The sequence below is a fragment of the Delphinapterus leucas genome, chromosome 7 (assembly GCF_059928025.1).
Source record: "Delphinapterus leucas isolate spDelLeu-1000000601 "Yukka" chromosome 7, BTC_Dleu_Yukka2, whole genome shotgun sequence".
NCBI lineage: Eukaryota > Metazoa > Chordata > Mammalia > Artiodactyla > Monodontidae > Delphinapterus > Delphinapterus leucas.
Window position 1 is genome coordinate 63,166,207 of NC_143135.1, and position 25,254 is coordinate 63,191,460.

The following is a 25,254-nucleotide window of genomic DNA, read 5'->3' on the forward strand; positions in this document are numbered from 1 at the left end:
ACATGCTGTGCACACGGTGGTGGTGAGTCCTCTGTCCTGGGGAAGCTCCATCACCAGGGAGAAGAGGCTCAGAAGGGCATGATGATGGGCAGTAGCCAAGGGTGTGTGCTTTGGAGCCTGGGTTCGAATCGCAGCTTGACTGTGTGCTAGATACGTAACTGTTTTCAGGTTATTTAAATCTCGGTGCCTCAGTTTCCTCTGCACCCCAGACACACGCTTCCTGATCTGTTCCTTCTCATCCCATTCACACAAAACCTCTCCTTCCTAAGTCCCAGTCCCTGAGTCTGTTTCTGTGAGCAAACACAAGCTTTCGTGCATTTTACAGGTTAATGAGAGATCAAGGTTATTTACGGAAAGGTCTACTCAACTCCTGACTGTATGTACGGATTTCCTTCTCAGTAAGGAAATTCTCCCACACCTATTCTTTTGATCACCATGGTTGGGATTGCCAGAGACAAAGGAGGAAAAGTACAGAGTCAGATAAAAAAGAAACAAAAATCAGTTTGTTTAAATTGCCAGGGAAATCTGCCTTCGGCTAAAGGAAGTCAAACTCAGAACATCCTGTTCTAGTTAATAAAGCTCATCTGCTTCCAGCTTGAACAGAAAAATAAAATCTTTGCATCTGTGTGAGGCCGCTCAACCTTTTCTACCTTCACTCTGAGCCCCCTACGCCCAGACTCATGGGTGCCGGTTGCGGGTGAGGGTTCTCTATCCTCCCCACACAGCAAGCTGCTCCTGAATGCTAAAGGCAGGTCACATGCAATGAAGTACAAACTCACTTTTTCGTCTGTAAATCTTTAAACTTCCTCTAAAAAAGACGCCACTTCCCTCAGTGATTGAAACCCATGTAATTCAGACACAAAAATAAACGACCCTCAGTGGTTTCCAGGAGTGGAGTAGGGGAGGGAGAGATGAATAGGCAGAACACAGGGTTTTTAGGGCAGTGAATATACTCTGTATGATACCATATTATACATTTGTCCAAACCCATAGAATGTACAGCACCAAGAATGAAGCCTCACGTAAACTATGGACTCTGGGTGATAAAGATGTGTCACTGTAGGTTCATCAGTTGTGACAGATGTAGCACTCTGGTGAGGGATGTTGTTTATGGGGGGGCTGTGCATGTGTGGGAGCAGGGGGTCTATGAGAAGTCTCTGTACCTTCCCTTCAATTTTGCTGTGAACCTAAAACTGCTCCTAAAAAAATAAAGTCTTTACTAAAAAAAAAATAAAAATTAGAAAAAAAAAAAAAAAAACAGGTCCTTCTCTCCTCCATCTCTCGGTCTCAAAGTGTTTCTGCGATGTGGGATCCAGATACAATTTAACTTACACCACATGACATTCATGTCAAATGACAGCTGAACAACCTCACGCTCTGGAAGGACTCCCATGCCACCTTCCTCAGATCCATTCCAGCATCAATTCCCGATCACTGGCACCAATCAATCCATGACAGACCCTGGCCTGCCCAGCTGGTCTGTCTGGGAAGATGCCCACATGTGAGTCAGAACTCTCGGCAAGATGACACTTCTGCAGATAAGCCTGGCAAGCTTTTTCTTGTCAGAAACTGAAAGCCATGTGTTTTCACCTCCTTTTGCATTTATCTGCCTTAAATGCCAGGAACCTTAGAGGCAAATTTACAGCCACAGTGCGTGAATGACTTTTCACCAGCCTTTAATTCAGTGGTTTTCAAAGTGTGGTCCCTGCACCAGCAGGCACTAGTAGCGCCTGGAACTTGGTGGCTCAGTCAACTCTCTGAGTCTGTTTTCACAAGCCCTCCAGGTTATTTTAGTGCGCCCTAAAGTTTGAGACACCCTACTTTAATCTGTTAGCTCCATCCACCCAGTTAACAAGGGGATTGGGGCACTAATCAGAACCATCTAATCTCACAGCTCTTTTTCAGCCTGGCTCTTCCAGTGACCTAAAGCAGAGGCTCACTTAAGTTCCCTCTGGAGAAACAGAGTTCATTGTAAATTTGTGAACAGGAACTGGAGTGGAACATGATCATGAACTGAGGCAGTTCTGGGGACCGTCACTCGCTCTGCCTACTTTTCCCTCTTTCTTTCCCATCTGCCCTATTCTCTCTCCACAGATCTGATCCTTTACTCCCTATTCTTTTCTTTTCTGCTCCATCATAGCTGGCATTTGCCTTTGGCCTATCAAGACCCAACTCTAAAATCTAAACCATAGCAACCTTTTTGTCCTAATTTCCCTTCCTAACTGGAAAATTCTCTCCATATACCTTTTCCCGTTTGTCAGTTCAAATTCCTGGAAAGGACTCCAATTGGCCCATTTCCTCTTTTGAGCCAGGCTACCCTGAATCACGCCTTCCTCCAAATGATCAGTCACCTTTGGTCTGATGCTTTTTCCTGTCTAATGAACTACTGACATAGGATGAATTGCAGCTTGGGAGACGGGTGACTTCTGTGCAGTGATAGAGGCTTCAGGAGGAAATTGGGGGAGGGTGGAAACACATAGGAGACTACCCCCCCCCCCACTACCCGCGTAAATGAGACATGCGGGAACTTGGCAGTGAGGTTCAACAGTTTGGTTGCCGAGGGCTGAGCTGGAGACAAAGTTTCTGTTACATTATCATGACCCTAACCGTCAGTACACTGCCAGCCTGGGGAGGCCTGGAAGATATGGGCTGCAGGTTACCGACTCCTGACAAGTCAGAGAAGATCCAAGCTGGAAGGAACTTCGGAGATCACCCTGCTCAGCAGTTGCCCAAGAGCATCCCTGGGGAGCTCCTGAAGACTAAAGCTGCCGGGGCCCCACCTCTGGGATTCTGATTTAAACCACTGCAGATGCCTTTAGTCACAGCTGCCACTGAGAACTACTGCTCTAACTTGACCTCTTAATCTTACAGGTGGAGAAACTTCAGCTCAGCTCCATAATGTGACCATGGCTCACTTGAAGATCCCACTTGTAACTAGGTTATAGAGTTTGAGTTACTAGATCCTACATGGTTAGAGCTGGAAGAGATCACAGAAGCCATACAACCCAACGCCACCACCTTTGCTTTAGCCTAAGGAGCTACGTGACTTGCCTAAGGAGTCATGGCCAGAAAGAGGGTAGCAAGGGCTAGAACCCAGGGGTCCTGACTCCTAACCCCGTGCTCTGCTCAGAACACCAAGGCTGGGGGACTAAAAGGGCCAGATGTGGAAGTGAAGACAGGAAGTGAAGCAGACCCAGCTGCAGCCCTGTGCTTGCTCTGCTCCAGGGAGCCTTTCCAGCATCACAGCTGGAAGAGTCTGGCAGAGGAACCTGGGCGTAACTGGACATGGAGCGGGCTCTAGCAAAGGAATCAGCACTTGGGTGCCCTGAGGACGGGGAGGAGACCGCTGGTCTGCTGAGGCTAATCCTTGCTTTCTGCCTGCCTCCCAGTTATGCTGGGAGTGTGTGTGTGTGTGTGTGTGTGTGTGTGTGTGTTCCTGATGAACTGACAGATGGGCTGGAGTCCAGATTGCAATGTGATCAAAGACGGTGTCCTGGGTGTCAGCGGTCTTCTGACTTTTGCTGAGATAAAGTTGTCTTTGTTTTCCAGAGTGGCTTTGGTCAAGGTGTTGGCAACATCAATCTTGTATGTGGCTAGAAAATGGCTTCAGTAGGCATTTAAGAGGCAGAGAGGGGTGTGTGTGTGTGTGTGTGTGTGTGTGTGTGTGTGTGTGTGTGTGTGTGTGTAGATAGTAGAGGTGGTTGAAGATAAAAGGGTCCCAGTGTAAAAAATGAGGCAAGGGCTCGCCAGACATTGACAGTGGCAGGCAGGAAACCCCAAGGGGGTGAGTGTGAGCTTTAATCACATCCTTTTATGAGGGTTGGGGAGGGAGAGGAAGAGATGAAAAAGTAAACCCCCTTCAAGCTTTTGAGGACCTTTACAACTGATAAAGCACCTTCACACACATTTAGCTCATCGGACCTGCACAACATCCCCACGAGGTGCACGGTGCCTGTGATCTAGGCTCAAGGGCTGGGAGCAGCCAGGCTTCAAGGCCACACGGTTGTTACCGGGGGAGCTGACCCCCTCTTTCTAGACTCCAGCTCCGGTGCTCTGACCACCATGGTATCCTGCCCTCCGGGTGTGTGTGTGTGCCCCTCACGTGTGTCCCTCAAGAATGCAAGTGTTTGTCAGTGAGGCGTCATGTTTACCAGGGCCACAAGAAGCTGGACGATAAACACAGGGAAAATACAGGGAACTGGCTCTGGGTCCGCTGCGATGTCTTAGACAACTTAGTTTTCATCTGGGTAAAGTAACAAGCACCTTGCAGGGGTGCGGTAGGGCTCAGAGATCAAGTACACAAAGAACCTTACCTGGGCTCTCGAGGAGCCTGGTAAAATTCAATAAACAGTAGCTGTTAATATCCTGTGTACCTGTTACTGGCCTGTGTACAGAAGCCCATCTACCTGCAGATAAGAGAGACAAGAGCCTGGCGCAGGGCCAGGGGCTGCTGGCTTTGTCCAAATGCGAATTTGTCCTCAGGTATCTGCCACAGAGCCTTGACTGGGGAAACCAAGTCCCACTTCCTACCCTCACCTTTCTAACTCATCATGGCCCCGTAATTCTGCACAAGTACTTGCTGGTGGATGTGCCAGTTAAGCACAAGTACAGATCACGCAGGTCTGAATCAAACAACAGAGTGGTTGGCATTTCGAGGCCTGCAGTTGAGACTCTTGGGTGGTGTGACTGTGTCAGACGACAGATCCTAGCGGAGATGGGTCGGGCAGATCACAGCTGCCGAGCACGGACAAGCGCCCTTTACGTGTGGCAGTTCAAACAGAAATCATCTTTTTGAACTGGGATTCAAGGTCAAGTCTGCCTGGCTTCAAAGGTCGTGCTCCTTCCAGTACCTGCAACCCAGCCCTCATCACCCACACAGCTGGGACCCCACATGGGGGCCGGGAAGTGTTAGGCGTACAGGTATGTGTGTGCAGAGCGCTTGGAGCTCGAGAGGCCGCGCAGGGTGAGGACCAGTCTGGTCCATGGGAGGTGGCCTCCTGAAGGGAGAACATTTGCTTACACTGGACAGCAAACCACACCATACTGGCTTCCTCTCCACACCTGCTCCGTGGTTGAACTGTATTCCTCTCGCCTGGCCTCTCCTCTGGCTTCCACCTCTTCTGAGTCATACACTAATGACCTTGGGTGCATTCCTTCAAGCTAGGCTAGCCAGGACCCATGGCCCATGGAGGCACACGCAGGGGGTGTGTCAGGGGAGACGCGGGAAGGGGCAGAGGAGGGCTCCACAGAGCCCAGAACCTTCTGCTGTGTCTCATCTGCCCAGGGGTATTCAGGTGTCCTTGACGTACTCTGGCATCTCCCTCAGCGTTGTGAGGTGATGCAGAGCCCCAGGGGTGTCGAAGGGTCAATTTTAGCCTCCGCTAGATCTAATTAGCTTAGGTTGGGGGCCAGGCCCTTTCACAGAGGACTCCATTGTTCCCAAGAACCTGGCAGGGATGTTTATCATTTCAGAAACTGAGAAGGACCTGGCTCTCTCCCTCTTGGCCCTGGGGCTGCCCTCCCTTCGGATCTTAATGCACAAAGCCATTCCCAGCCAGGCCTCAGATGAAGCTCAGGGCTGCGGTGGAGCCCAAACTCTCCCTTCCCTAAGCAGCAAGGCAGGTATGCCGTCAACACCAGGAAAGCAGCCAAGTGCACACCTGGAGCAACAGCTCAGAATGTCACGTGTCAGATAACTGGGTAATCATCTGAAGAAGTGAAGTCTGTACCAAGAGCGTGAGGGACGAATCCAAGAGGACGGTTCAGTCTGCCGGTGCCTGCCTCAGCCCCACCCAGTGGTCCTGATCGTGGGGTTCATTCCCTCCCAGGAGAGGCTCTGGAAACAGTGTATAGCAACCCTCACCTCAGACCCCCGGGCAATTAAATTCCAGGAGCTGCAAGGGCGCCCCATCCCGAGTACCCACCAAATGTGCACAGCCCCAAACTCTAGCAAGCAGCATGGTGTGGAGGTTATCTGTCCACACTCTGGTTCAGACTGCGTGGGTTTAGGTCCTGGCTTTGCTGGTTATGAGCTGTGTGACTCTGGGCAAGTTTTCTTTGTGCCTCAGTTTTCCCATCTACAAATACGATGATAATAGTACCTATCTCTTAGGGGGTGATAATTAAATGGGTAATCTGTATAAAGATTTTAGGATAGCACCTGGCCTTTAGCGAGCAGTTATTATGATGATGCTTTTCTCCTGATTCTAGTACAACTGCAGGTCTCCTGCCGGGACCATCACACATCTGTTTTCCATGCTACGTGTCCAGCTTCTGCAGCACCCTCTCTACACCCACTCAGGGTCGACCTGGCTCTCTGGGATCAGGTGGTTGGCAGGGCCCTGTTTCCACCCACATGGACCTCCACTCTGCTGTCAAGACCCTCTCCATGGCTGACCCACTGGAGAACCACCAGTGAGTCTAGGATGGGAGTGTGAAACAGCTCCCCATTAATCCAACCGCCTTGGGTGGTGGGGAGGAGACTAAGTATTGGTCAGAACCACTGTTCAGTTCTCCTACCCAGCCCCTCTAGTCTGCTGTTCCACCCTCCATGAGGTCCCAGAGGCCTTGCATTCTAGCAAGGAGGAGGTGGGTGTGCTTGGGTCACTGTAGACAAAGACTTTTTTTTAAATTTTATTTTATTTATTTCTTTATACAGCAGGTTCTTATTAGTTATCTATTTTATGCATATTAGTGTATATATGTCAATCCCAATCTCCCAATTCATCCCCCTGCCCCCCACCACTGTCCCCCCTTGGTGTCCATATGTTTGTTCTCTACACCTGTGTCTCTCTTTCTGCCCTGCAAACCAGTTCATCTGTACCATATTTCTGGGTTCCACATGCATTAATATACGATATTTATTTTTCTTTTTCTGACTTACTTCACTCTTCATGACAGTCTCTAGCTCAATCCATGTCTCTACAAATGACCCAATTTCATTCCTTTTTATGGCTGAGTAACATTCCATTGTATATATGTACCACATCTTCTTTATCCATTCATCTGCCAATGGGCATTTAGGTTGCTTCCCTGACCTGGCTATTGTAAATAGTGCTGCAATGAACATTGGGGTGCATGTGTCTTTTTGAATTATGGTTTTCTCTGGGTATATACCCAGTAGTGGGATTGCTGGGTCATATGGTAATTCTATTTTCAGTTTTTTAAGGAATCTCCATACTGTTCTCCATAGTGGTTGTATCAATTTACATTCCCACCAACAGTGCAAGAGGGTTCCCTTTTCTCCACACCCTCTCCAGCATTTGTTGTTTGTAGATTTTCTGATGATGCCCATTCTAACTGGTGTGAGGTGATAGCTCATTGCAATTTTGATTTGCATTTCTCTAATAATTAGTGATGTTGAGCAGCTTTTCACGTGCTTCTTGGCCATCTTTATGTCTTTTTTGGAGAAATGTCTGTCTATTTAGGTCTTCAGCCCATTTTTTGATTGGGTTGTTTTTTTAATATTGAGCTGTATGAACTGTTTATATATTTTGGAGATTAATCCTTTGTCCGTTGATTCGTTTGCAAATATTTTCTCCCATTCTGAGGGTTCTCTTTTTGTCTTGTTTGTAGTTTCCTTTGCTGTGCAAAAGCTTTTAAGTTTCGTTAGGTCCCACTTGTTGATTTTTGTTTTTATTTCCATTACTCTAGGAGGTGGATCAGAAAGGTCTTGCTGTGATTTATGTCAAAGAGCGTTCTTCTTATGTTTCCCTCTAAGAGTTTTATAGTGTCTGGTCTTACATTTAGGTCTCTAATCCATTTTGAGTTTATCTTTCTGTATGGTGTTAGGGAGTGTTCTAATTTCATTCTTTTACATGTAGCTGTCCAGTTTTCCCAGCACCACTTCTTGAAGAGACTGTCTTTTCTCCATTGTATATCCTTGCCTCCTTTGTCATAGATTAGTTGACCACAGGTGCGTGGGTTTATCTCTGGGCTTTCCATCCTATTCCATCGATCTATATTTCTGTTTTTGTGCCAGTACCATATTGTCTTGATTACTGTAGCTTTGTAGTATAGTCTGAAGTCAGGGAGTCTGATTCCTCCAGCTCCATTTTTTCCCTCAAGACTCCTTTGGCTATTCGGGGTCTTCTGTGTCTCCATACAAATTTTAAGATTTTTTGTTCTAGTTCCGTAAAAAATGCCACTGGCAATTTGATAGGGATTGCATTGAATCTATAGATTGCTTTGGGTAGTATAGTCATTTTCACAATATTGATTCTTCCAATCCAAGAACATGGTGTATCTCTCCATCTGTTTGTGTCATCTTTGATTTATTTCTTCAGTGTCTTACAGTTTTCTGAGTACAGGTCTTTTACCTCCTTAGGTTTATTCCTAGGTATTTTATTCTTGTTGTTGCAATGGCAAATGGGACTGTTTCCTTAATTTCTCTTTCTGATCTTTCATTGTTAGTGTATAGGAATGCAAGAGATTTCAGTGCATTAATTTTGTATCCTGCAACTTTACCAGATTCAGTGATTAGCTCTAGTTGTTCTCTGGTGGTATCTTAGGATTCTCTATGTACAGTCATCATGTCACCTGCAAACAGTGACAGTTTTACTTCTTCTTTTCCAAATTGTATTTCTTTTATTTCTTTTTCTTCTCTGATTGCCATGGCTAGGACTTCCAAAACTATGTTGAATAACAGTGGTGAGAGTGGACATCCTTGTCTTGTTCCTGATCTTAGAAGAAATGCTTTCAGTTTTTCACCATTGAGAATGATGTTTGCTGTGGGTTTGTTGTATATGGCCTTTATTATGTTGAAGTAGGTTCCCTCTATGCCCACTTTCTGGAGAGTTTTTATCATAAATGGGTGTTGAATTTTGTCAAAAGCTTTTCCTGCCTCTGTTGAGATGATCATATGGTTTTTCTTCTTCAATTTGTTAATATGGTGTATCACATTGATTGATTTGCATGTATTGAAGAATCCTTGAGTCCCTGGGATAAATCCCACTTGATCATGGTGTATAATCCTTTTAATGTGCTGTTGGATTCTGTTTGCTAGTATTTTGTTGAGGATTTTTGCATCTATATTCATCAGTGATACTGGTCTGTAATTTTCTTTTTTTGTAGTATCTTTGTCTGGTTTTGGTATCCGGGTGATGGTGGCCTCATAGAATACGTTTGGGAGTGTTCCTTCCTCTGCAATTTTTTGGAAGAGTTTGAGAAGGATGGGTGTTAGCTCTTCTCTAAATGTTTGATAGAATTCACCTGTGAAGCCATCTGGTCCTGGACTTTTGTTTGTTGGAAGATTTTTAATCACAGTTTCAATTTCAGTGTTTGTGACTGGTCTATTCATATTTTCTATTTCTTCCTGGCTCAGTCCTGGAAGGTTATACCTTTCTAATTTGTCCATTTCTTCCAGGTTGTCCATTTTATTGGCATAGAGTTATTTATAGTAGTCTCTTATGATGCTTTGTATTTCTGTGGTGTCCGTTGTAACTTCTCTTTTTTTCGTTTCTAATTCTATTGATTGAGTCTTCTTCCTCTTATTCTTGATGAGTCTGGCTAAAGATTTATCAATTTTGTTTATCTTCTCAAAGAACCAGCTTTTAGTTTTGTTGATCTTTGCTATTGTTTTCTTTGTTTCTATTTCATTTATTTCTGCTCTGATCTTTATGGTTTCTTTCCTTCTACTAACTTTGGGTTTGTTTGTTCTTCTTTCTCTAGTTCCTTTAGGTGTAACGTTAGATTGTTTGTTTGAGATTTTTTCTTGTTTCTTGAGGTAGGCTTGTATTGCTATAAACTTCCCTCTTAGAACTGCTTTTGCTGCATCCCATAGGTTTTGGATCGTCATGTTTTCATTGTAATTTATCTCAAGGTAGTTTTTGATTTCCTCTTTGATTTCTTCAGTGACCTCTTGGTTATTTAGTAACGTATTGTTTAACCTCCATGTGTTTGTGTTTTTTACGTTTTTTTCCCTGTAATTGGTTTCTAATCTCATAGCATTGTGGTCGGAAAAGATACTTGATATGATTTCAATTTTCTTAAATTTACCAAGGCTTGATTTGTGGCTCAAGATGTGATCAGTCCTGGAGAATGTTCTGTGTGCACTTGACAAGAAAGTGTAGTCTGCTGTTTTTGGATGGAATGTCCTATAAATATCAATTAAATCTATCTGGTCTATTGTGTCATTTAAAGCTTGTGTTTCCTTATTAATTTTCTGTCTGGATGATCTGTCCATTGGTGTAAGTGAGGTGTTAAAGTCCCCCACTATTATTGTGTTACTGTCGATTTCCTCTTTTATAGCTGTTAGCATTTGCCTTATGTATTGAGGTGCTCCTATGTTGGGTGCATATATATTTATAATGGTTATGTCTTCTTCTTGGATTGATCCCTTGATCATTACATAGTGTCCTTCCTTGTCTCTTGTAACATTCTTTATTTTAAAGTGTATTTTATCTGATATGAGTATTGCTACTCCAGCTTTCTTTTGATTTCCATTTGCATGGAATATCTTCTTCCATCCCCTCGCTTTCAGTCTGTATGTGTCCGTAGGTCTGAAGTGGGTCTCTTGTAGACAGCATATATATGGGTCTTGTTTTTGTATCCATTCAGAGAGCCTGTGTCTTTTGGTTGGAGCATTTAATCCATTCAGGTATAAGGTAGTTATCAATATGTATGTTCCTATTATCATTTTCTTTTCTGGGTTTGTTTTTGTAGGTCCTTTTCTTCTCTTGTGTTTCCCACTTAGAGAAGTTCCTTTAGCGTTTGTTGTAGAGCTGGTTTGGTGGTGCTGAATTCTCTTAGTTTTTGCTTGTCTGTAAAGCTTTTGATTTCTCGTTGAATCTGAATGAGAATCTTGCTGGGTAGAGTAGTCTTGGTTGTAGGTTCTTCCCTTTCATCACTTTAAATATATTGTGCCACTCCCTTCTGGCTTGTAAAGTTTCTGCTGAGAAATCAGCTGTTAACCTTATGGGAGTTCCCTTGTATGTTATTTGTCGTTTTTCCTTTGTTGATTTCAATAATTTTTCTTTGTCTTTAATTTTTGTCAATTTGATTACTATGTGTCTTGGCGTGTTTCTCTTTGGGTTTATCCTGCCTGGGACTCTCTGTGCTTCCTGGACTTGGGTGGCTATTTCCTCTCCCATGTTAGGGAATTTTTCGACTATAATCTCTTCAAATATTTTCTCGGGTCCTTCCTCTCTCTCTTCTCCTTCTGGGACCCCTATAATGTGAATGTTGTTGCATTTAAGATTATCTCAGAGGTCTCTTAGGCTGTCTTCATTTCTTTTCATTCTTTTTGCTTTATTCTGTTCCACAGCAGTGAATACCACCATTCTGTCTTCCGGGTCACTTATCCGTTCTTCTGCCTCAGTTATTCTGCTATTGATTCCTTCTAGTGTATTTTTCATTTCAGTTACTGTACTGTTTATCTCTTTGTTTGTTCTTTAATTCTTCTAGGTCTTTGTTAAACATTTCTTGTATCTTCTCGATCTTTGCGTCCATTCTTTTTCCGAGGCCCTGGATCATCTTCACTATCGTTATTCTGAATTCTTTTTCTGGAAGGCTGCCTATCTCCACTTCATTTAGTTGTTTATCTGCGGTTTTATCTTGTTCCTTCATCTGGTACAAAGTCCTCTGCCTTTTCATTTTGTCTGTCTTTCTGTGAATGTGATTTTTGTTCCACAGGCTGCAGGATTGTAATTCTTGCTTCTGCTGTCTGCCCTCTGGTGGATGAGGCTATCTAAGAGAGACAAAGACTTTTTGTCTCAATTCTTTGCACTCATCTTTCACGGCCCAGATCAAATGTCATCTTCTTGGTGTGGCTTTCCCCTGATTCCCACTGTCAGAATTGTCACTTTATAAATTGCTTGCCAAATGTGATCTCAGACCAGTTCCTTTCCTTTGGCCACCCCAGTTTCCTCATTTGTGAAATGAATGACACTGTTTACAAACTAACCTTCCAGGACTTTGGGAAGGTCCATTATAAGCCAATGGATGTAAAGGCTTAGGTCCCCTCCCATTGCCCTCCTTGCCAGGCAGAGGAGGTGGGGAGATACCCAAGGTAGCTGACTGCCAGGCTGTCTACAAAGCCGATAAAACCAAGCCCTTTCCTGGAATGGCCGCTCCCTCCTTCTCCACCCATGGAATTCCTATTCAGCCTTCAAGGTGAAGCATTCCTGCTGCCCTCTGGGAAAAGAAATATTCCTCTCCCTTTTGCTCCTGTAATCCTTTGTCCCTATTAAATCTCTTATTTCCTTTTAACTTTTATTGTATTCAACTTACATTATTATTGCTTGAGGTCGAGAACTGTATTTTGTTCTTTGGGGGTAACTTCACAGTGTGTAACATGATGCTCAGCACCTAGTAACTGCTCCAGAATTGCTCATTAACTCAAATTCGTGTTTCCTGGATTCTGCAGTGGACCCTGGAGGCAAACTCTACCATCACCAGCCTGATACTAGTTTATCTGAAGCCAACAGCTGAATTCACAATCTAGTCCATAGTGCCTGTGGAGAAGGGCTCCCACACAGCCTGGGAGTGGGAGAGGGGAGTGGGATGGCCGTGTATTTCCATGTGATCTCAGCTGCAAGCCAGTGGCAGCAGTGAGCCATGCCTTAAGGATTAAAGGACCTCTTCAGGAAACAGTGAGTCTGGAAGAGCCAAATCGCATCCTTAGTTACACATGTTTGTTCATTACATGTTCAACGACTCAATTTTTTTTTGCAAAAATTTAAAAATGCATATAGTAGAACTCTGCATTTATCAGTCCTTCCTTCCTCCCAGCAGTTACTGAAGGAAACAGACCCTAACATTTATGCCAGGTACCTGACCACACTATCACACTGTACCCTCACAATGATTATTTGAGGTAGGTAGCGCTATTACCTCCATTTGATAAATGTGGACATTAAGGCTGAGAGAGGTTAAGAAACTTGCCCAAGGTCAAGGAAACTAAACCACGGGGCTGACTGAGAACACCTAGCTCTTTCTTCTCACTCAGTACACAATGCTACCTTCCCATCTGAGGGTCAATTACTCGAGAAACGGATCTGATGCATTTCCTGCCCCCTCCAGAAATTTGTGTTCCAGTAGAGGAGGCTGATACACAAATAATTAAAACATAAAGCACCAACAATAAAACTATGGAATAGAAATATGTGTAATGGATTGTGTGGGAGGCTGAAAGCAGAGTGATCAGTTCAGGCCGGCGTGGACCAGGGAGGGCTCCACAGAGACTCTTGGAAGGGGAGTGTGTGCAGGATAACTTGCATTTTGACGGGTAGAGAATGAGGAAAGGAGAGAATGCAGGAGTCTGAGGCAGAGGGGACTACATGTGCAAAGGCATGCAGAGAATGCCAGGCATACTTGGGCAAGGAGACTAGATCGGGGGAGCCAGAACATGGGATTTTTGAGGACGATCTGGGCTGTGCCAGGCTTAGTTTTGTCAAAGTGTTCGACTTGTTTCTTTAAGCCCCAGGTGGCTGCTGACAGCCTCAGAGGAGAGAAATGACATGAGCTGAGCTGCACTGTGCAAGAGGAAGGACCTGCAAGGACCATCTCTGAGTAGGAACTGGGAGGTAAATAGGGTCCTGCATCCTTCAGATATGTACCCTCAGCTTCCAAGGTCTCTGCCAGTGTTGGTTTTAGGGATGAGAATAAGAGAACAGGAGTCTCTTTCCTGTTGAAAGAGGCAGGTCAAAGACCAGAACTGCTGCGGGGCCTTGGTGCACTGCCTCGCTCCCCACACACCACCCCTAGCCCATGCCTCAGAATGGCAGAAGTGTGGCTGCTCTGAGTAATGAGGACGAGTCTGCTGCAACAGCTGGACACCCTCCCCTAGACGAGGTGTGACACGCTGCCTTCCGCCAAGGGTAACTGTGGGCTCAGCCTGCAGTGCTCATCCCAAATGCTGCCTTCAGAACCGGAAGACTGTTTTTCCAAATTAACAAAAGATGTTCTGGATCCATGATTACATGTTCCCCACATAGCACATGATTTATAAACACAGATTTATAAATTCTATGTAAACGTAAATTACACATCTGTGCACAGTATGTTGTAAATTTAAGTATTTTAACACAGACCGAAACAATGTTCCATGACATATAATAAACCCAGGAGCTCTTTAATCATCAGTGCTAGAACTATGTGTTGACAATTACCTTGCACTGAAGACTTAAAAATCCTCCCATTTTTTCCTTTTTAATTTTTAGAAAATGTATATGCTGAACTCACCGTGAAAAAAACCAGGTGATCTCTTTAGAAAACTGCCCCCAAACTCTTTGGCTCTGAAAGAAAATGCAGTGCCAAATTTTTGCCTAATAAAATGACGATTTGAGTGGAATCTGAGTCAAACCCAAATGAAGGAATACTGGTTCTTTGAATCAGCAAAAGAATTCAGTCTCTGGCATCCAACACTCCATTATTCATGGGCCTGAATTGGCAGGAGAGCTGTTGGCACATTGGAGATGACCAGGAAAGCAGGGTTTGGAGGGACAGAGGGAGGGAGGAAGTTGGAGGTAGATAAGGAGAGAAAAACAATCTGAAATACCTCTCAGGCCAACTCTGAACAACATGTCGGGCATTTACTATTCCGAGGTGAAGAAGTTCCACTATCCCCTTGCTAGATACTCTCTCAGCTCATTTCTCTGCACATGGGGTCATTTCACTGAGCAACTGCTTAAAAACAAATGCCTCATTGGGCCGCTGCCCCAACCAGAAAGCGCTTCCGGAGTCCCAACAAGCAGGGCCAGCAAGAAGATTGATTCCCCTCCATGAGACAGCCCCTCCCTGAGCCCTTGTCCCAGGACCGCTCACCGGGGCCTGCGGAAGGTCAGGCCGTAGTGCTGACAGGCCAGCCCCACGGTGGGCGTGTACACGATGGGCATGAATTTCTCCACGTCCGACGTCAGCACTCGGTAGAAGAGCTTCTCGTTCCGGTCTTGGAGCGTCATGAGGATGATGTACCTCGGGAGGCGAGACAAGAACCAAGCTGATCACGTGAGCACCATCTGCGGCAGCACGGAAGGCCCCTGATGCAAAGACCCAGGGCTCCCACTCAGCTACTTTCAATGGCACCTTCGTGGGCAAGTCACCATCTCCTCTAAGCACGTGTCTCATCAACTATGAAATGTGGAGAATAGTACCTGCCTTATGGTGCTTATTACTACACGTGCTGTAGGTGCTATTCTAATTATTTTTCATTAACTCATTTAACATGGGGAACATGCCTCCCAATGACTTGGAAGGTGGGTACTATAATTCTGACTATTTTAGAGACAAGGAGATCAAGGCACAGAGAAATGAAATAATTCACCCAAGGGATCTGAACCTAAGCAATCTGACTCCAGAATCTGTGCTCTCAACCATGATGCAGGACGGTTAGTTACACTATTATTATGGGGACATTAATGAAGGACAACAGAATAATGGTATTCTGGGGATGGGGGAGCGTCAGGGAAAATACTGGGTGGACCAGTGATATATGAACTGGCCTTTTCTACCACACAGGGCTGGTTCCTGTCACAAGCAGTGTTCACCAGTGGTTGAGTACCAAGTGATCTCAGGAAGCATGTTCCCCCCAAAATCTCTCTCTTACTTAGTTACTGAAGCATGAAATCACTAAGCCAGGAATAAAAGCCTTCCATTCAGACTCCTAAAAATGCAAAAAACCGTCTGGGAGAAAAAAACCAAGGGATTGAAATTCCCAGTGAGGTGTAAGTGACTGCTGATATCGCAACCTTTCGGGACAACAGTTTGGGAGAGATAATGAAGGCACGTGAGGTCCTGGCATGGAGTGGGGTGACAGAGATGCTCTGACAGGGGAATGATCCCTGGGTGTGGTGTCAGGGTCCTGGGTGTGAATCGCGGCTCTGCTCTTCACTAGCTGTGTCACTGTGAGGAAGTCTTGTGACTTCTTGGGGCGTCAGCCTCTCCTTCTTCACCAAAGACACTGGTTCAGAACTAAAAAATGTGTTTTAGGAGGCACTTTTTGGAAGGGAGGATTTATGCTTAGAATAGCCAGCCAGGAGCTCAGCTCAGCACTAGTGTAAGGATTCCCTTACTCAGTAGCCATTTGTACACATCACTTCTCAATTCTGCATTCAGTGATGTCAAGTTGGTAAGTTGAAATTGGCCATGGTGGGAGTATTTACACCATGGAAACCGGCAAATGCTCTAAATTCCCACCCAACGGGCCCAAAGCCAGTTCTTAAACATTTACTAGCACTCCACTGTCCTTACCCGTAAGAAGCTGGGGAGTGTCCTTAGCATTTCCCCCTAAGCACCTGCTGAAATGAGGGACTCCAGGAATGAGTGGGTCAGAGTAGTCAACAGGGCAAGTGTCAGTAGCAAACCCTCTAGCACTCCCATCATCAGGCCTCTGCCCCCTGAGCCTGACACATCTTCCCAGGCATATGAGTGAGGCCCATCTAGCTGGAAAGAACTGGAAAGGGAAGGATTTTGGATTTTGATTTTTAGGGCTTAATATCTTTAGGAAAGAGGATTTCACCTTGGACTTTAATTCTTCTTTGCAATTTAACAAACGAGAGAAGTTTGGATTGTTCAAAGTTAGGGCACGTCTAATATTGTTAGCTGGAATCAATGTGTACTTTATGGTTTGCTCTTCAGGGTGACGAGGCTAGACCCAATCTGAGTGGAATAAACAAGAGGGAGAGAATGTTTGGCTTGGGCTGCAGTATGGCCTTGGAGTTAATGTGAGTAATGACCATAGAGGTTAGTGCTGCAGGGGAGGGGGAGGGGGAGGGGGCAGAGGCTTCCTTACCCACTACTGCTCAGAAGTGATGGATGGTACTGGGGGAACATGGGAAGATCCTGACAAGCTGCTGCACTCAGCCCCTAGGGGGACAGCCGCACCCTCAAGGACCCAAAGTCTTGGCCATTAAGCTCTATGGATATGTAAGAGGAACACTTATCTTCTCCCTACATTTCTGCTGGAGCCCATGGCAAGACGACACATTTATTTAACAAGCTCTCACATAGCGCCCACTATGGGCCAGGCACTGCTCTAAGCATGCCACAAATACGAATGTATTTAATCCTCATCATAACCCTATGAGTTAGACACCACTGACATACTCAACGTACAGATGGGGAATGACCCAGAGAGGCTAAAGAACTTTTGCTGTTAAGTGGTAAAATGAGAATTTGAACTCAGTCTAGGACTAGCGTCTAGTCCTATAGCCACTAAGCTTCAATGCCTCTTAGCTACGGTGTAGCAGAGAGGTTGAAAGCACGGACTCTGGAGCTAATTACCTGTGTTTAAATCCTGTGACCTGTGAGGTCACTACCTGTTCATAGCCATGTGACCTGTGAGGTCACCACCTTCTTTAGTAAGACTGATAAAGCTGACCCTGTGATCCCCCATTGGCCTTTCATGTCTACATCCCCACTGGGGAGGAACCAGAGGGGCAGCAGGGTTGTTAACTACTCCCCCTAAACCTCCAACATACAACATCCCAGGTCCTTCCCAAGGTGCCCCTGTCCATTTCCCCTCTTTTCCACCACATTCCCCTTATTCCAGGAACCTGGGCCATGTACCACTTCCTTAACATACGTGTCCCTACATTTTTGCCCCACTTCTTCCCGCTGAGTAAAATGCCTTCCGTGAACCCCACTGCTGAATGCTGACGTCCTATTGGTGCTTCCTGGGCTGATTCTGCTTCCATCACTTCCCGGGGGCCCAACCAGATTCCACTGGTTGGAATTCAGGCTCCCTTCTCAGTCCTCCCAGGACACATTGACTGTGCCTTGATCATAACAAGCCCTGGTCCTCAAGGAGACCATCACCCTATGAAAGGCAGGGCTGGATCTGGGATCTCTCAGGGCTCTCAGCCTTTCCTGGCTAGAGAGTATCCAGAAAACCCTCTGTGGACCACAGGAAACAGACAGCTAAGCGCGGGGCTCTGGGGAGAGAGAAGAGACTTTAGGTACTAACTTGTCCAGGTCACTCTGCTGCCGCTCGTAGTATCTCATAATCCGGAGGAGCTGGACGTCCTGGCTCAGAAAGCAGGGAGGTATTAGGCCATGGATCCCAAGCTGCAGCCTTTCCTCAAGGGTAAAGGCCATGCCCTGGGGAGAACAAGAAAGAAACACACACACATAAATGGATACGCAGGAAACCAAGGAACAGAAGAGTTCCATCCACAGACAGGCCAAAGTCACTGTGACTCAACAGCAAGGACCCTGGACTCAAATCCCACCTCTGCCATTTAAGTAGCTGGGCAATCTGTGCCAGTTATCTTGACTCTTCTGGGCTCCAACCTCCCTTAGAAAAACATGGAAAATATCTATATCATCAGGGGTTCTTTTGGTTTATTTTTTTTAAAATGTATTTTATTTTTAGAACAGTTTTAGATTTACAGAAGAATTGAGAAGATGGTACAGAGAGTTCCCACATATCTCCTCACCCTGTTTCCCCTATTATTAATATCGTCCATCAGTATGGAACATTCGTTAGAGTTAATGAATCAACAATGATACATTATTATTAAGTAAAGTCCACGGTTTATTCAGATTTCCTTAGTTTTCACCGAATGCCCTTCCTTTGTTATTCCAGGATCCCATCCAGGATCCCACATTACATGGAGTCATCATGTCTCCTTAGGCTCCTCTTGGCTCTGACGTTCCTTGGTTTTGATGACCTGGGAGCATTTTGAAGAGGACTGGTCAGGTATTTTGTACACTATGCCTCTACTGGAATTTGTCTGATGTTTCTCTCATGACTGCCGTGGGGTAATGGGTTTTGAGGAGGACGACCACAGAGGTGGAGTGCCATTTTCACCACATCAGATCAAGGCACACACTAGCAACATGACTGACCACTGTCGATGTTGACAATGATCACTTGGTTGAAGTAGTGCTTGTCAGGTCTCTCCACTGTAAAGCTACTTGGAATTCTGCATGGGATATTTGTCTCATTTGTTTGTTCAGTCATTAATTTATATTAGAATGAACTCATGGGTATTTGTTTTATACTCTGGGTTATAATCCAATACTGTCTTATGTATTTTTTTTGCTCAAATTGTTCTAGCTTTGGCCATTGGAAACTCTTTCAGTTGGCTCTGTGTCCCTTTAACTCCTATAATTTTGCTTGTCCCTTCCCTTCCCTTCCTTTCCTTTCCTTTCCTTTCCTCCCTTTCTCTTTTTCATTACTACTTCTTATTTTCTGCCACTACAAGGTGCTCCAGGCTCATCTTGCACATTGCCTGCCCAAGTCCTAGAATCAGCCATTTTTTTCAAAGAGGCTGGATTCCTTTTTGGAGCATGGTATTAGAAACCACAATCTGGGTTCTACTTATTCCTTGTGCTCCTTGCTACTGGAGTTTCTTTGTTTTCAGTCCCTCTCAGCTGACAGAGTAAGGAAATGAATCTATACTAAGCTAAATACCAGTTCATACTAATGTCTCTAACTCTAACCCATTACCACATGGATCTTTCTAGCCTCATCACCTTGCTGGTCTGTCAGTTCTGATTCCAACAGTGAGAGACTTAGCTCCCATCATCTTCCATCTACATGCTTAATTACTCAGTACTGTAATATATATGTAGTGGTATGTTGTTATTGCTTTAATTTGCAACTCCCTGTTGACATGTAGTAGTATCAACACTGTTAACCTGTACTACAGTGGGAAACAACTTTATGAGCTAGAGTATAGTGCTTATGTGTCATTGTTTTTGCCTTTACTCTTATAAACTCCACTCATTTCCGAAGTCACTTAGATCAGCACTTTTCCTTGAACCCCCTTCACTGACAGTTAGATTCTCTTATCACAGTCTGCATTCCTTCCTGGGATCCTCCAACCTATTAAATATTTAAAAATAAATCCGAATACATTAAGGTCCATTGTTTGTACTGTAAAGTTCCATGAGTTTTGACAAAGGCATAATACAATGTATCCATCATGATAGTATTGTACTATAGTACAATACTATACAGTTTCAGTGCTCTAAAATCCCATGTGTTTTACCCATTCATTCCTCCTTCCACTCCCTGAATTTTGGCAAGTACTGATTTTTTCTTTTTTTTTTTTACTGTCTCTACAGTTTTGCCTTTTCCAGAACATCATACAATTGGAATCATACATTATGTAGCCTTCTCAGACTGGCTTCCTCTCACTTGGCAATAAGCACATAAGGGTCACCCATGTATTTTTGCGGCTTGGTCACTCATTTTTTTTAAATCATTGAATGGCATTCCATTGGTTGTACCACAGCTTGTTTCTCCATTTACCTAAAGGACGCCTTGGTTGCTTTCAGTTTTGGGTGAATATAAATAAAGTTACTATAAACATTCATGTGCAGGTTTTCGTGTGAACATACATTTTCAAAACAGTTGAGTAAATACACAGAAGTGCGACTGCTGGATCATATGGTAAGATTCCACTTAGCTTTTTCAGAAGCTGCCAAGCTGTCTTCCAAAGTGGCTGCATCACTTTGCATTCCCACCAGCAGCGAATGAGTTTCTGTTGCTCCACATCCTCTCTAGCAATTGGTATTACCAGTTTAAAAAATTTCAGTCATTGTAACAGATATGTAGTGGCATGTTATTATTGTTTTAATTTGTAACTCCCTATTGACATATTATGTTGAGCATTTTTTTATATGCTGATTTTTCACCTGTATATCTTCTTGGTAAGGTACTGTTCAGATCTTTCACCTATTTTTTAATTGTTTTTTTCTTATTGTTGAGTTTTAATAGTCCTTTGATCTACAGTTTTAATGCAATCCCTATCAAAATCTGAATGGCCTCTTTTGCAGAAATAGGAAAGCCAATCCTCAAATTCATATGGAATAGCAAGGGGCTTTGAACAACCTAAACCATTAAAAAAAAAAAAGATTTCAAAACTTAACATTAAACTGTGGCAATCAAAATAGTGTGGTGCTTTAAAAAAAGGAAAAAAAAACAGTGTGGTACTGGCATAAGTATATATAGATCAACAGAATAGAATCAGAAATAAGAGTCCAGAAATAAACCCATACATCTGTGGCAAGTTGATTCTTGACAAGGATGCCAATTCCATTCAGTGGGGAAAGGATAGTTTCTTCAAGAGATGCAGCTGGGCCAACTGGATTTCCACATGCAGAAGAATGAAGCTGGACTCCTAATTAACTCAAAACAGATCAATAGCCTACATATAAGAGTTAAAATCATAAAACTCTTAGAAGACAACATAGGAGTAAGTCTTCATGACCCTGGGTTTGACTATGGATTCTTAGATATGACACCAACAGCACCAGCAGCAAAGAAAAAATTAGATAAATCGACTTCATCTAAAAACTTCTGTGCATAAAGGTACACTATCAAGAAAGTGAAAAGACAATGTACAGGGGCTTCCTTCAGGGCTCAGTGGTTAAGAATCCTCCTGCCAATGCAGGGGACACGGGTTTGAGCCCTGGTTCGGGAAAATCCCACATGCCACGGAGCAACTAAGCCCGTGCACCACAACTACTGAGCCTGCGCTCTAGAGCCCACGAGCCACAACTACTGAGCCCACGAGTCACAACTACTGAAGTTCGTGCACCTAGAGCCCATGCTCCGCGACAAGAGAAGCCACTGCAATGAGATGGCTTCGTTCTCTGCAACGAAGAGTAGCCCATGCTCGCCGCAACTAGAGAAAGCCCACACACAGCAACGAAGACCCAACGCAGCCAAAAATAAAATTAATTAATTAAATTTATATATAAAAAAAGACAACATACAAAATGAGAGAAAATATTTGGCAATCGTAGGTCTGATAACAGTTTAATATCCAGTCTCTAAGTAACTGCTTCAACACAACAAAAACAACCCAAGTAAAAAATGGGCAAATAACTTGAACAGATATTTCTCCAAAGAAGATATACAAATGGCCAATAGCATATGAAAAAATATTCAGCATCATTAGTCATTAGGGAAAGTCAAATCAAAACTACAGTGAGATACCGTTTCACACCCGCTAGGATGGCTGAACTATAAACCAAAAAACCAAAAAAAAAAAAAAAAAGAAAAGAAAAGAAAAAAAAAACCAAAACACCCCCAGTAAATAACAAGTGCTGGTGAAGATGTGGAGAAACTGAAACCTCTGTACATTGCTGGTAGGAATGTAAAGTGTGGCAGCCCCTATGGAAAAATGGTTTAGCATTTCCTCAAAAAGCTAAACACAGAATTACCATATGACCCCAGTATATAATTCTACTCCTAGTATATGCCCAAAGGAACTGAAAGCAAGGACTTGAACAGTTACTTGTACCCCAATGTTCACTGCAGTATTATTCACTATAGCCAAAAGGTGGAATCAACCCAGGTGACCACCATGTGAACAGATAAACAAAATGTATATACGTACAATAAAATTTATTCAAACATAAAAGAGAATGAATTCTGAGACATGCTACTTCATGGATGAACGTTGAAAACATGATACGGAAGGGCAGATACAAAAGGAAAAATATTGTATGATTCCACTTACATGAAATATCTAGAATAGGCAAATTCATGGAGGCAGAGAGTAGATTAGGATTACTAAAGGCTGGGTGGTGGGGAAGTGGTGGGTGAGTTATTACTTAATGGTTACAGAGTTTCTATTTAGGGCAATGAAAAAGTTTCAGAAATGGGCAGTAGTGATGGTGGCACAACATTATGAACGTACTTAATGACAATTAATTGTACAAATGGTTTAACCAAATTTTGCTGTAAACATATATATATACTTTACCACAACTTAAAAAGTTAATAATGGATTATCTCCCAAACCACTGAATTGTGTACTTTAAATGAGTGAATTGTGTGGTATGTGAATTATAACTCTATAAAGCTGTTTTAAAAGAATTCTTTGCATATTTCGGATACAAGTCCTGTATCAGACATGTGTTTTGTAAATATTTCTTCCAGTACGTGGCTTGTCTTTTCATTCTCTGACTGGTGTCTTTCACTGAACAGCATTTTCTGGTTTGGGCACTGGCAGGGAGAGATGGGGGACAAGTAGGACGTCATGGAATCTGCTCCCTGGCCCAGTGAAGCCCTCTGGGGACAGTGCCTGCTGGCAGAAGTTGCAGGACCTGTTCTCATAAGGGATACTGAGGGACATGGGGACCCCAGCTGCCCTGCCTTTATCCTGAAATGATAATGTGCAACACACTGTGAAAAAGAGACACCTTTTCCGTGTAGAACTCTGGGTGGCTCTGCTGAATGAGGGCTGCCCTAGCACTGCCTAGAAGCTCCTGGTCGAGGCTTCCTCAGCTTCCCCAACCTTCTCACTGTGGCCATGGCCGCAGTGGCAAGCCCCAGAGTGGCTCACATCAACAAGGAAAGGACCAGAATCCCCATGGGGGGGATTGTGTAGGGGGCTGAGAACAGTTTTTAATTAACTAATTCATTAATGAATACTGTTATTATGACCCCCATTGTAGTCAAGGCTGATGATACCTGGGGCAACCCTGTTTAAGCTCCCTATTCATAATAAGCCCCAAGTAACGCAAGGTTCCTCCTAGAAGTGAAGGCTGTGGGGTGATAAGTGAGAACTAAATGACGCTGATGGCTGTCTAGCTTCCCCAGACTCCTATGGGGAGGGGAAGCTTGAAAAGGTAGGGAGCATCAGCTCCACTCATTCCTCCACCAGCTGGAGAATACCTCATCTACCATTATTACAAGTGTTTTTACAGGGAGTTTAATAATGACAGGGCGATTCAAGCCCATATATTGATCAACCCCACCTAGCTGTTGCTATCATCAGCTCTAAGAAAAGGACTAATAAATACCCAACCTCACTCCATCCCTAACAATCACCTCGTGAGGAAGTTTTGCAGCCTCTACTGTACAGATAAGACAGCTGAGCATGAGAGGTTATATGATACTCCTGAAGTTGCATAGTTATTACCCCATATTTTATTGCTTGCTAAACCAGGATGCATCTTTTTTTTTTTTTTTTTTTTGTGGTATGCGGGCCTCTCACTGTTGTGGCCTCTCCCGTTGCGGAGCACAGGCTCCGGACGCGCAGGCTCAGCGGCCACGGCTCACGGGCCTAGCTGCTCCGAGACATGTGGGATCTCCCTGGACCAGGGCACGAACCCACGTCCCCTGCATCGGCAGGCGGACTCTCAACCACTGCACCACCAGGGAAGCCCCAGGATGCTTCTTATAATCAGTTAAGTCCATTCGGTGTGATAATCTTTTCCCTGATGATTTCTTTGACTAGGGATAAGTCACAGTCAACATTTGATCACAGGCTCTATTTTTGCCACTTATATAGTGTACACCCTGCCAGGACCTTGGTGAGATGGACCTCAGAAAATGTGAGTTGGGATGGTGAGGGGTGAAAGAGGAGTGGAAAAAAAGAGAAATAGAGTGAAAAAAGCGAATATTGGCTATTCCCTATTTCCTCTTCGTTTTTGTTTTGTAACCTCGGAATATCCGCAACTATGAATTCTGGCTCCTATTATAATTCTGGCTTTTATAAAGTAATAACGATCACTCAGCTTATGAAAATCCTGAGGAATTGTTCCTCCTCTCAGAAGAACTGCTGGAACTGTTAGAAAGACCTATCGGGATACGCTCGACTCTGTTTGAAAGTATGACTCATGGAGCAAAGTACTCTCCGCACATAAAATTCCCAACGTTTTCTTCATCAAAGCCCAAAGTCACCAGTTCATAAATTCCCTGTGCTGGCTACCAGCTTTGCAAGCATGGAATGACACCTAGGTCCTTGATCCTTTTGCAGGAAACAGCTTGCCCTGGAGACTGGGCACTCTCACTAAACACCATCAAGCAGGTGAGTCTTCACTGGCTTAGTAAAGACTGGGTTTGTCTCTCCTTGGCTGTAGGATCCCAGGCAGGCCCGGGCATTTAATTATGACATCATCTTTGTTAATGACCATTGTGGCTTTTAATAAGAGTCTGCTTCTTTCTACAAGAACTAAGTGTTTCTCTTGTCTGACTGCCACCAACTTCTTTTGTATTTCAGGAAAAAGTATGACTGTTTAGCAACTGGTAAGTTCAGGGATTAAAAAAAAATACTTCTAGAAGCTTCTTTTCATCCTGAAGCTAATGTTAAGGCAACTTCAGATTTACAAGTTTGCAAAGCAGAAATGCAGGCACTTTAGCTTTACCATGGCTTCCAAAATAGGATAGGCACAAGACGATTACGCTGATGGCGTAATGGCCCAGGCAAGGCTGATGGCCCAGGCAAGGCTCCATGCACTCGCTCCGTCCTCCACCCCACCCAACAGGCACACTCACTCTGGCTGCCATGCCCTGACTCACGTCAGGACCCCTGTCCTCCTTGCTCTGACTGCTTCCTCCGTCCATCCATC

The 25,254-nt window shown here is 44.3% G+C and overlaps 1 protein-coding gene across 3 annotated transcripts in view; it reads right to left on the reverse strand.

Moving 5' to 3' along the window:
- The window catches only part of ME3 (malic enzyme 3), a 200,470-nt gene that overhangs the window by 84,278 nt on the left and 90,938 nt on the right, over window positions 1-25,254 (reverse strand). For all 3 annotated transcript variants that reach the window (XM_022594055.3, XM_089915378.1, XM_022594053.3), the window contains exons 3-4: window positions 17,903-18,036; window positions 14,764-14,913 (exon numbers count right to left, since the gene is read on the reverse strand). In XM_022594055.3, coding sequence (XP_022449763.1) covers window positions 14,764-14,913; window positions 17,903-18,036 — 284 coding nt within the window. The remainder of the gene's footprint in view (window positions 1-14,763; window positions 14,914-17,902; window positions 18,037-25,254) is intronic.